At 37.1% G+C, this 13,148-nt stretch overlaps 2 protein-coding genes across 2 annotated transcripts in view; one reads left to right on the top strand and one right to left on the bottom strand.

Moving 5' to 3' along the window:
• LOC137408416 (polyphosphoinositide phosphatase-like) overlaps window positions 1-13,148 on the top strand; it is a 37,374-nt gene that overhangs the window by 10,808 nt on the left and 13,418 nt on the right. Inside the window, exons 9-12 of the mRNA XM_068094943.1 lie at window positions 1,423-1,523; window positions 2,572-2,734; window positions 2,830-2,927; window positions 11,940-12,073. Coding sequence (XP_067951044.1) covers window positions 1,423-1,523; window positions 2,572-2,734; window positions 2,830-2,927; window positions 11,940-12,073 — 496 coding nt within the window. The remainder of the gene's footprint in view (window positions 1-1,422; window positions 1,524-2,571; window positions 2,735-2,829; window positions 2,928-11,939; window positions 12,074-13,148) is intronic.
• On the bottom strand, window positions 3,494-9,292 carry LOC137408434 (uncharacterized). The gene is made up of 5 exons (XM_068094965.1): window positions 9,051-9,292; window positions 6,891-7,023; window positions 6,030-6,163; window positions 4,905-5,486; window positions 3,494-4,807 (listed from the first exon to the last, which is right to left on the bottom strand). The coding sequence occupies exons 1-5, from the start codon at window positions 9,129-9,131 to the stop codon at window positions 3,929-3,931; spliced, it is 1,809 nt and encodes a 602-aa protein (XP_067951066.1). The 5' UTR covers window positions 9,132-9,292; the 3' UTR covers window positions 3,494-3,928.

The raw sequence follows: 13,148 nt of genomic DNA, 5'->3' as shown, positions 1-13,148 counted from the left end.
ATATCAATAACAATATCAGTCGTATATCAATAACAATATCAGTCATATATCAATAACAATCTCAGTCATTTAGTATTTAGTAAATTTAGTAAACACTGTACTAAGAATCGTACAAGTGGTTTGTATGCAATGAGTCTAAGGCACATCTGTCTGCAGCAGCTGATGTGTAGACAACTGAGAGGTAATTCAAGTTTATCTTTTCATGTAATTATAGCATTTATATTTATACATGTAAGTGCTTCATGTTTGTGTTCAAGGTTTTCTGTATTATGTATCTGTATTCTAAACTGTAAGTACTATTTGCAAATGAAAAACTTGGAGTCGCTAAAACAAGATCACAATTCTAAAAGATTTCCTAAAAAAGATACAGCCCTAAGTAGGTAGCATTATGCATCTTATCAGTCAAATAAATATTTTATCTTAAATCTTATAACTAAATCCTATAAAGATCATATAAATTCTTTTCCTGCCAGAAAATGACAGGCTGGCTATTGTAACCTTCTGTACATCATGAGTGTTTGATACTGGTGTGTATCATTTAGTACAATCAAGCTGTTGGATTTATAAACAAAGCAGCTAGCAAGAATTGTCAGCATCGTGTAAATGAATGATATCTTACAACGCAGCATTATATGTATATTAGCTTTCTGAGACCTCTTCTATGATATCACTAGGATATGATATCATATACTCTATGATATATGATATCATATATCATAGAGTATATGATATATCATATCATAGAAGAGGTATATGATATAATATATCATATACCTCTTCTATGATATCATATACTCTCTAGAAGAAAGCTATAAAAGAAAAACTAAGGAATTTATATAAAGCTGTAGTTTCTATAGAAGCAAGCCTTTCGGTTTTGACCTTATGCTGGATTTGAATACTGAAAGTTAACTTCTGTATTATACCTTTGTTTTTGTGTGATAGTAATCGATCATAATATATATGATATGTCGGTTTAAATATAATGGTCGATTATGTTTTGCTAAAAAGTGCTTTTTGTTGAAAATGAACAGTGCAAGTAAAATATGTAGAATCCATTTGAATAATATTTATCTTTTGTCTCTTCAGCTGTTTGTAATATATAGTCTATGTATCCTTGCAGTGTTGCGTCTGTGAGAGATCCTCAGGTGTAATAACTATACATACAATTATTCCAAATTACCAATAAGCAGCTGAGTAGTGCAAATGTTAGAGTGCTGGTTTAACAAGCTGAAAGTCACCGGTATAAATCCCGTACATTGCAATATTTTTCGTGACTTCAAGCCGTGGCTTCAGACGGAAGAAGGCAGCTCTTATTATAGTAAAGATTATCTTATGCTGTAATAAATATTTAGATATATAAGTAGTATCTCACAAATGTAAAATATCTATAGTGATTTTTATAAAGGCTTGTAATGGTTGCAGACATGATTGTCTTTGGCCGTCATATTTACATCACCTTGATCTCCAGACGCTCCTCGCAATACGCTGGCACCAGGTTTATGAAAAGAGGCTGCAACACGATGGTGAGGCTATGTTTAGTTTGCTATGGCCACTTATCTTCTGTATGTAATGGATGTCATGTATGCAAGCAGATGGTAGAGCTTATGCAAATTGTATCGGAAAGATGAAATATAGTGTTAAGTGAAAGGTAGCTTTTTGAATTATCTAAGTAAGGTAAATTTGCAGATGTGATCTGCTGCACATTCATTAACCCTACTGTACGTAGATGTGAAAATTAAGTATGATATTCCATGTTTCACTTCCATTTACATCAATTTACACATAAATTTTATAATACAAAGCAAAAATGGTATCTTTATATTTGTACATTAGTTTACACTAGTAGATTATTACACTAACTATTAAGGTGTTTACAGCTCGATAGTTCTTGTGTGCTTACTAAGTTACTTCAATATTTGGAGAGAACCAAACAAACATGGCCCCAGGCCACATGCCTTCTTCCGAACAAATTAAATAAAGTTTGGTTTCATTGTGCAGTTAAAAGAGTGCTCATTCTGGCCTATGTAGAAAAGTTGCACCTAAATGCTCATTTATGGTAAGCTGTTGTTACATCCATGTCACATGAGGTATTGTAGGGTTAAAAAACTATGGTGTTGAGATTTGTCTTCCTGTTCTACACCAGACACTGTTTCCAGATTGTTCTTTATGACTGTTCTTGTTCAAATGCTAAATAATCTTTTTTGGCTTCTCCAAGTATGGTTTTGACAGCTAGTCAAGCAAACAGTCTAGTACTTCAGGAAAATGGAAGTTGCCTCTTATTGCTGTGTCGCACTCATAGCATTTTTTATAGGTTTGAAAAGTTAGAAATGTTGCGGTCAAAGAATTGTCGAGAACATAAGAAGCAGGGTGCAAATCTACTTGTATATGGAAATAATTTGTTAATGCTAGGGAGGTTTTTTTGATGTTTGTTTGATGATCTAGGCTAAACCTGGATAAACTGTCATAACATAGGTGGTCTCAAACCTCTCTCTAATAGCCTAACAGCTTATTAATAGTCCTTGACATCGTCTGTAGTATGCAAATGTTTATTTACAAGTGTCTACATGCTAGGGCTACCCGGCCAATGAAGTTGAAACGGAGCAGATAGTCCATGATGTCTCACAAACATCATTAGATGCGACTGCCTTCACGTCTTTTGTTCAACTTAGAGGCTCCATACCTCTATTCTGGTCACAAGATTTGGCAAAAGCTATGTCCAAACCACCCATCTCATGTAAGTGAAATGTATAGCTATTAACTAATTCGGAGTTGTAATACTATACATAAGTTGTGTGTGAGGGAAGATGACTCCTTTATTTATGTTTATAGTGGATTTCACTGACCCTTATGGAGGAATAGCAGGAACACATTTTCGGAACTTATTAAGAAGATATGGAGCACCAGTCATTATTCTCAGTTTGGTCAAGGTTAGATATCATATTATATTCTACTCATGACTTTTAAGTAATAAATATTTTAGGAATTGTTAAATATGTTGGTAGTTAAAGATGAGCTTAATTATTTAACGATCAGAAATTATCGCTATTTTTCTATCATAGTTATGGATGTTTAACGTGATCTGACTGTCAGGATGTTTTAAGATTAAAATCGCCAAATTTGATCGCGGCGAAAATGCTCAGATCAACTGCAAGTGAGATTATGACCTCGATAGTTGCAAAGAGACTGACAGAATAGAGACACATAATGCTGCAACTCGAACGCAATAACTGATATTAACTATTGCATCGATAACAGCTAGTGACAACAAATTTTGCTCAAATTGTTCTCCTGAGCGTTTGAACCGCTATCAAGTTTTGTCGATTTTTATCTTTAAATATCCCGACAGTCAGATCACACCAAACATCAAAAATAATCGCAAATCATAGAAAAATACTGGTACTTTTTGATAAGATCTACTAAACCTTTGTCTAAGTTCATCTTTCAGGGTGAATGAAAAATTGGTCAACTTGTGGTCTGACTAAAAGAAAAGGCCTTCCTGGTTATGCTATATTATACAAGTAAGATTCACTCATTATTTGAAGAACAAATTATCAGAAGTGCCAAGATGACTACAAATATCGTCCACCTTTGAATATGCCCTTTGTAGTTTTTTTAAAAAATTGTTTGCATGTTTTTGGCGAAAATAATCTAAACTGTCAATGGCCAAGACACTGCGCAATGCATTAAGAGTTACTAGGCTAATGTTCTGGAGCACAAAATGCTTAAAAGCCAGTTCATCTGGTGAATTCGCTAGCTAAGGAATAAAAATCATTCGTGTCAATAAATATTTGAAGGGTAAACAAAATGTCATTTTTAGTTTCTATGGCGATTGGAAAACGGTATTTCCGCGAAACTCTCTAGCTTTGCCTTAGCGTGCCACTTGACATTCACTTGTAGATCAATCACATCTCCTCGGTTTGGCAGCGATTCAGTTGACCAACTGGTACGTTCTCACTGTGTTATGGCTAAAAAGCACAGCCAGGATAGTGTCGCGTACGGATATAAACCATGGCCTTTGACCTTTGAAAGCTCTCTCTCTTACTCTGATTCTTCCCTTGAGCTCTCCGTCTTTGGTCAACACTATTACAGCTTCGTTCTCCCGATCAACAACATAGACATTGCCCGACTCGTCAGTGCATACACCGTGAAAGATTCCAGATTCTTTTGTTGAGTCATCAGCTTGCCCGCTGTGCTTCCAAACGATGTTTCCATCTAAATCCATTTTTAGCAAGCATCTGCTTCCTAAACAAGTTATGTAAAATCCATCAGCGCAGGCTGCTACATCATGTGGGTTTTTGATGAGTTCATTTTTAAGTATCTTTGGTTGAGAACTACTCTTTTTTGCATTTGGATAGATAACTACTCTGTTCTTCTCCTGATCCACAACTATGACCTCTCCAGTTGGCAAGATATCTACGGCATAAGCATCTGCGCACAGACTTAGCTTGAAATCTTTTACCTTTTTTCCATCTGCACCACTGAACTCTTCTATTCGATTTTTTGTAGTGTTTATAACGAAGATGAAGCCGAGTCTGCTAATTGTAATTCCACCAAAGCTACTATTTTTAGCGTGGACAAACTTGATTTTATTGCCGCTGCAATCATAGGTTTCCACACTGCCTTTGTCATCGTATGACCATTTTGTGACATAGACTCTGTTGCGATTTGCCACCTCGATATTGCTCGCTGATGCAACTGAAAACTTTGCTATTTTCTTTACTGGTATATCTGTTTCATCGCATTCGGAAGGGCTGTTGGAGGTGGTTGTTTCAATCGACAGCTGAGAGCCATTAGAAGTTGGCGGTTTCTAAAAGCAGAAAACACGATGGAGTTTGTCTTTTTATTCACTATGCATATGACAACCTACACATAAATATTTTAAAATGGAATGGTGTTGCACTCACCATTAGTGGTATGTTGCAGGTACACTTTGTGCTGCTGCATTCTTCACACTGTTTTGAGGCCTCGTTGCCTAAGGCGACAGCATCTGATGGTTTCATTTCCGATGCTTTCATCACCCTGTCTGGCTCATCTACATCTTTTGTTTCCTCTTTTATCTTGTCTGTCTCTTCAGAATGCTCGACTGGCTCTTTGACGGACTCTTGTAGCTCTACCGTTGTCGCGGAATCGGAACGTGCTGAATTATCAGGACCTTCTTCATCCGGTGACTGATAATCTTTTGGTGGATCCAAAATTATCTCTGGTACCTCTACATTCTCAGTAGGCGCCATTTGTGGCTTGTCGGCGCTAGGCGCTGGTGTTTCGGTTGCGTCAGGTAGAGCCTCGGTCGGAGCATTCACCGTTATAACATCACTGATCCCGCTGGTTGGCGGGGTATCAGCCTTGGCGTCAGGTAAAGTGTCGTCAGCGTCCTCCGTTGACGTTTCTTCGTTTTCAGAGGTAGAATCAGAATCACTGTCGGATTCAGAGTCGTCTTCTTCTTCATCCATGTATTTATTGCATCCATTAACTTGCGATTGCCCGTTCTATAAGATAGATTTTAACTGTATAGCAAGTTGAATGAATATTCGCTGGGAATGGAGTCACTAGTGGTTAAAGCCTTAGAGAATGAAGAAATATTATTTTTAAAATTGCAACTGACCAGCTTTAAATAGGCCTACTATACTGTGGCTGACAGCTTAAATGTTCTGCAAAGTTTTATAGTTATCAAGCATTCAGTTAGTTTTTGCAAAGTCAAAATGTGTTCAAATGAAACATAAATTGTTTCAAAAGTACGAGGTTTAGTTCTGTAAAAATTCTTCAACAACGCTGTCTTGAAAAAGTATTCTTGTTGTCTTGAAAAGTTTGCAGCTTGGTAGTCATGGTAGCTTTGTTATAAATTAAGTCTTGTATACCAGTCCAAGAGGATTAAGTAAGGTGAATATCCCAACTGAAAAATAGTCTCTGCTAAGGTCATGCTCATGCATTGTTGTTCCACACAAACCGTCAGTTATTGGCTGAAATATGATTAATGCAACGAGAATCAAGGCGACCGATAGTGAAAGAGAAAAGAAGTTATGGTGGCCAACCTGTGTTTTCTCTGTACGGGCATGAAATTGAGCCAAGAGTTGGACCAGTTGAGCAGCTAGTTCATCTTCTTTTATTCCTGACTCAGGCACTGTCATTCGGGACGAACATTTGGGACAAGCGATCGCCTCATCAACTAAAGCAAAGAAACGAAACACTTATTCATAGCGTGTTTTTCATTACAATCGGATCACGTAGCCAGCATTTTATTATATCTAGGGCCGGTGTCAGATATCAGGTAATAAAGTAAGAGATAACATTGTGACGGCATATGCCTAGGTGAATGTTTAGTGCTGGTTAAATAGTCGTCTGCGTATGCGATTAGAGTGTAAGCACCAAGAGTCAACAACTTATCTGTGTACATACATGCAATTGTAACAAACGTCAACTCATGACCCAGTTGGTACTTCAGTACTTTCAGTCATCTACTTATTCACCGCATGAGAAAGTGCAGTCACGGTGCGTGAGCAGAATACTACATTCAAAAATTTGAAGTGATAGTTACAGCATGCAGAAATCAAAGACGATTGATGAAATGACAACAGAACGAAATGACGATTGACAGCAAAGACGATTTTTTTGTTATTTGAGGAAGGCTTACATGTTTGCAAAACTTCCTGAGGATTTTTCAAATCTTGGCATTTTATAAACGGTTATAACACAGCACAGGACCTGATAATGGGGTGGATTGGGTGTTAAACTTGATCATAGAGTTAAGAAGCCAACCAAAGACCTACTGCTACACTTAATAAATAGTTAAATACCTCTAAAAATTTTAAACCCTTTCCGGACTTATGGATTTTCTAAACACTTTGTCTCAGCAGAATCTAATCAGGCACTATTGTAAACAATCATTTCACTACCTTCTAAAAGTTGAACGCATTCAAAGCAGAGGAAGTGACCGCAGTTGAGCTTTCTTGGGTCAGTAACGAGTTCATGGCAAACCGGACATAATAATAATTTTTCCACATCTTGTCGGAATCCTGTTTCGTCATCCTGAAAGAAATAGTGACTCATACGAATGCTAGGAATGCTGTAAACAATTTGAACAACCAACATATCGCAATCTAAGTGAAAACTTAGCAGTAAACTTTATTCTATTCACCACTCAGTCAGTTCATTTGCTTGTGTTTAGTAACAAATCTTTCATCTATACAAATCATCAACTGCTATTGACAGATGGTGTCTATTGTGGTCCTGCTCTTATTGTGAGTGCATCAGTCATTCTGTTAGCTTGTCCGTGAGCCTATTAGTACGATTAGTGTAGGGGACAGTCATGACACGAGTACAATAGCTCTCATATACTTCCTTCACTTCCCGCCCATAAAATATTGAAAAGTAGATGTATGGTTCTCTCTGAGTAAGTATATCAACATTGTTATGTTGTTAAAAATGACATCTTTGCGGGTGGCCGAACTACTCGCAGGTAGGAAAAGGATTCAGGAACATCTCTTAAAGATGAATGCACACAGAATTCCAGTAGATTCTATCAGAAAGTATCGGTATTTTTCTATCATTTGCGATTGTTTTTGATGTTTGAGATGACCTGACTGCCAAGATATTTCACGGTCAGAATTGACAAAACTTGATCGCGGTTAAAACCCTCAAAAGAAAAATACATACTAAAAAATACATGCCACTAGTTGCTATAGTTGATATCGGCTATTGTGTTTTAACGTTACGCATCTGTATTCTCTCATCTCTTTCTAACTATAGACATAATAGAACTTTTGATTGATCTGAGCATTTTAACTCGATCAAGTTTTGTCAATTTTCATCTTAAAATACACCGGCAGTCAGATCAATTCAAACTTCAAAAACTGATAAAAACATACCGATATTTCTGATATAATCTACTAAATTTTGTAAGTTCATCTTTAAAATTTCTACAGCTTGCTCTAAATAAAATTCAAAGCATTAATTTCTACGGCCGCGTGACAGCCAGGAGAGCTCAACCAGCCTGCGTGTGTCTGCTAGCATCAGACCGAGCCACTTAATACAGCCGACTCACCATAACTCTCACCATCGCTAGCTGTAAGAGAATGCACACAATGCACGTCTATCAGACTAGCTCTAAGCGTAGATATTTACACATGCACTACTACATCTACGGAGACTAGGTTAGAATATCGGGTTCATGTTTGACACAATTTATCATTACTAAGTCGAGAAAATATTTTCTCTCATCACAAAAACCAAATAGTGTCGGCTGTTTAGTGTCAGCGATCACGAAGTATAAACATGACCCTTATCAGCTCAGTCATAAAAGAAGTTTGAAGATGCCATTGCAATTACCAGAGCATTAGGTAACAAAAGCCTATGGCCACATAAGGTTTTGGCATCCATCCATAAGTTTTACTAATGCCTCGAGCACGCTTGCAGCCTTGCATCACATACCATGAATCGAGGCTTGGGTAAATTATCAACTAAATCACATGATTTCTCTCTGCTCTTCTACTCAGTGACAACTCACAGTCATAGTAACAGTTGCTACGTGATCAGTGAATGCTTTTAGCAAATTTAGATTATCATTTGGTAAATGACTTTCAATTATATTGTCAAAAATTGCTCACCGATGGCTACAAAATATCAAGAATTGTTTCGTATTTAACTTTACCCGATATTACCTATAAATATAGCAGACAACTCTTTGCATTTGTGCTGGCATGTGTTGTTGCTGTTCATCGAACTTACATGCATGTAAACATTTGTTTAAGCCAAAATTGTGACAATCATATGGTTCGAACATTCAGCAAACAGGTCACGGGTTTCAATATTAGCCAAAATAGCATGTGTACCATGTAAGCTTCACGTCTCCTCTTTACTCATTCACTTATCTATCAGTCAACAGTTTTGACTAAAAAGTCAATTTTGGATCCTTTAATCAACAGTTTTGGCTAAAAAGAACACTTTGCATACAAGTTTAGTTGTTGTGCTGTTCTCTACCGTCTGCACCGCGGAAGATATCTTGAGATATTTTACCCGGCCGGTTTGATTAATTGGAAAAGACAATCTAGAAGTACCTGTTGATCTTTGCTTGGTGACATCTCTATATCCGTGAGTTTGGCTGCATCAGCCGTACCTGTTTCAGTCTCTCCGACCATCTCAATAAAGGCCACCACTAAGATGAGCAACAACTGGAAGACACCACCTATGAAGCTTGTCAAATACTCTTTGCCGCTCGATAGAATAGCTTTCTCCAGTATGTATCCTTATCAGCTCTTGAGATATAAATGATAACCTTGTTTGCAGTGGATCTCGTCTGCGTTCTACATAGCCAATGAAGCGTAGGCTCTATAGCTATGTCGAGCTTTACTAACTACGTGTCATCATCCATTATCAAGCATGTCACACATGAACGCCCATTCTCATGGCTGTAGTGCCACTGGGTAGATAGACTGCCGCAGGAATGTCTCAAACGCAGCATTGCCTCTTTTAATATACATCAATCATAAGGTTTTGTTCGCAGGCTTTTCTTGTACTTGTAGTAAAGTCACCCGTTGCTTTTAATAGTTTATCATAATAAAAATAATTGCGCATCTTTGCAAGCTTCTTCGAGTTGGCTGTCGGCGGAAAAGTAAAAAGTGCTCTTGCTATTACTGTTCATTAGCCTTTAAACTTGAGAATTCAGTTTGGTGACCTTGGAAACTTGTCATTGTAGGGTATCTTTTGTAAGTTATGTAATTGGTAGCAAGTACCTAGTTGATTTCCATCCTCCGAGATGTAGATGTTCATTGCCCTTTTTCAGTCAGTGACATTTGCTGCCTCAGTACCTTTTCTTTAAACATTGTGTGCTGTGTAAATACTGCACGCTGACCCAATGTTTTCATTGCAAGTGAATTTAGTTGGGTTTTGATGACACACCTTCCCTTAACAGCAGGTTTCCTAACGCTAGCAAATAGATTCCCAACAACATTAATAGCAGGAAATAAAAAAAATCAATGGCAACATGCCTTCCGTTATTGTTAGATTACTTTTAGAGTTATGTTCCTATATTTAGGCTACATAGTGTAAGCGGCTTCCGTTGGTAATTTCACAGGTCTGTGTTTCACACGTTCGACTTGTCGATGTTCGCTAAGTGACTCTTTCTGGAATAGTAGAGGCTATGCAGGTCTGCCTTTCATGTTAGCATCTCCTTCATAATACTTCTTGCAACATTTCTATTTTTCCAGTCGTTCCCACTGGTTGGGTAGTGGTTAACCAAGTTACATATTCAATGTTTCTGTTTTGCTTGCTTAGTCACAAAATACTTTTTGTTATGGTAGGGTTACTGTTGCAGTACTACAAAAAGTTCATTGCCTTCTAGTAGAGTTCGGCAATGATATACAAGTGATACAAACTGAACCAAAACAATTTCTCTAAGATGGTGCTGATGTCATGCATCTGCATGACATCGCACTTGTGTATCGCTAGTTGACACTAGTTATACAAAGGTTTGTGGCATCGCTGAGAACATTGCGATTATAATTCTTCTAATCGCTATTCCGATGTTTTTATAATGTGTCAATGTTTACAAACCATGATCACCGGCTGTAACTCAAGTTGAGTATATTGGAAGTCCGACGTGATTCAGTCTAGCATCACTGTAGTCTTCTGTATATAAACTGATTGGCAAAGCATGTACACAGACCTAACTAGGTTAGGTGAACTTTTTAGCTGAAATGTAGATTCATGAGAGTAAAAAAAGAAGTGGGATTCTTTGCATAGAGATCTTCGGTTGTATCGAGAGTGTGCAAGCAAGATAAATGGCACATTTAGGAGTGGCCCTGCGGAAATCCGAATCGAATTTTCGAAAGTGTTCATATCTCAAACGAAACAACCAAAATTTGCATGGATTAACCCCACAACTCTGAACTGAACCAAAAAACTTATCATTATTCTGCCTCTTCCGTGTCCTGTCATGTACTATCGTTGATGCATTGTGACGAAACGAACATTTTGGTTTAAGTTGGTGAGATAAAACTGACACATCTGTGCTTGGCTAAAATAGTAAATGTCAACAAATGTAATCTTGATTCCATCTCATTCATTTCTAACATAAGCTAGTTACATATAAGTGTCTTATTTGTTGTGTTTCGTATCACGATTTTGGTGAAAGATTAAGGTGATGTGATTATTGCATTTGCCAATACTAGGTTGTCCAATCTATTGCGAGCTTTAGTTGCTCCTGCTCGAAGCAAATCGAGGCATTTAGTAGCGAGTTGTCAGTTTCGCCTGATACTCCCAAACAGAGTTTACCATGTTGGAAGTTTCTGGTCACTCACCATGTGGCGACCCTTCTGACCTTGGGAAGAGTTGAACATGAGTAAATCTGTTGTCTCAGCCTTGAGCTGCATAATAAATTTGTTGCGTTACTTTTTACCTCATTTGCTACATGACTTTATGGGGACTTTAGGCGATAACAATGTATTTCCTGGTACTTATTTCAACTCATCGTCGTTTTTACTGCCAAGTTATAAAAGTCTGGCAGATTATCTGTCTCCATCATATAGCCTGTTAGTATTCTCATATCTTTGGCTGACTCACTCTTGGCAATGATGTTCTTGTCCCAGCAAGTGCCTCACATTTTACTTGCACACTATACACTAGAGGCAAATGAAAATTTATACCATGTTGCCAAAATACCATTTTGCTGTTTTTTTAAAGATGCAATATTATTTATTCACAACATGCTCTCCTGTATATATACTCATGTGAGTGGATGTATTACCATCTCATAGATAATTAGCTCATGAAATTACTTCAGGAAATATTCTAGTTATCTGAAAGTTTCCAGCTGATAGAGGGTTTTTCCATGCCTCGCTAAACTAATATTAATATCTTCCAGGTGCAGTGACCCTTTGGTCAACTGTAGTGCTGCCAGGCTGTGGTGCTGCCGGGCATGCTAGCTATATGATTCCTGACATTTTCAGAGACGTGAACGAAGGAGGAGGGAAAGTGTTCTGTGGGATGAGCTTGTTAAGACTGTCACCTATCTGAATCAATTTATGAAGGATGAGCACAAGATACGATATGTTGCGTTCGACATGGCACGGTCAAACAGGAAGTAAGCCTCTAGAAGCATTGATCATATCAAGCACACATTAGACAATTCCTCCATTCTGATCGTTGTGATGATATTTTTTTGGAACAAGGTATATTAACGGCTGACAAACCTGTAGTTATATGGTTGGCTGTTTGGAATAAAATTATTGGCAATAAAATGCTTGGAGAAGTGGCACGATTGCTCAGAGAGTATAATTACATATACAGGGAGTAGAAGCTCATAAAAACTTTGAAAAATTTTTAGAAGATCATAAAAGTATGGTTATTTTGTGCTAAATCCTGATCTTTTGCCCTGAGTCTAGCCGATTAATGATGCCCCAGGAGCCTTCACTGTACACAATACCTTCTTAAAGAGTCGTTAAAACAAACCAATTAATTTTTGTTTTGTGTTGTCAGGTTGGTCTAAGTACTGCAATATTTTTAGACTTTTGATGTTCTGACTAAATATATTAGTTAAGTATGTTTGAATTTTTCAAGTTTTAAATTATGCCACAAAAAATAGCACTTATTAAATGGTAAGCAAATTTAACCTATTCAAGTCTGCCTATAATATTCATACGTGAGTAGTTTTTATTATAACACGTAGTGTTAGTGTTATAATACGTGGTGTTAGGGCAAAACATGTTATTATGGTTAAGGTAGAAATTACTGAATTGCAGACAAGTTAGTCTTTGCAATTTCTTTCATTAGAACTAAAATTAAATTATTAAAATGAAAATATTTACCATTTTAATTAGCACGAATCCATTTCGGAGCTTTTCTAAAGATTGTCTATACAGTATTTGACTTAATCAGCTTGTTAGCAATGACAGGCGTTTGAGTTCAAACTCTTTATAATATGTCTGTAATTGTTTATATGAAGGCTCTATTGCATTCATTTTCTGTGTGCTGGATATTTTTTTTGGTGATCGTTTGGTAGGTTTTTCTGCACCAAAAAATTATGCTTTAAAGCGACAGCTATATATGGTGTGAACTTTGGACAGCTACAAAATAGCTTTTGAATGCATCAAGTCGCTTTGCATTGAAAAAATATGCCACAGAATGCATTTCACAAAATGGATTGAATATTATTGTTA

This window comes from Watersipora subatra, chromosome 1 (genome assembly GCF_963576615.1).
Source record: "Watersipora subatra chromosome 1, tzWatSuba1.1, whole genome shotgun sequence".
Taxonomy (NCBI): domain Eukaryota; kingdom Metazoa; phylum Bryozoa; class Gymnolaemata; order Cheilostomatida; family Watersiporidae; genus Watersipora; species Watersipora subatra.
Note: the sequence above shows the minus strand (reverse complement) of the source record. Positions and strands in the feature narration are given on the sequence as shown.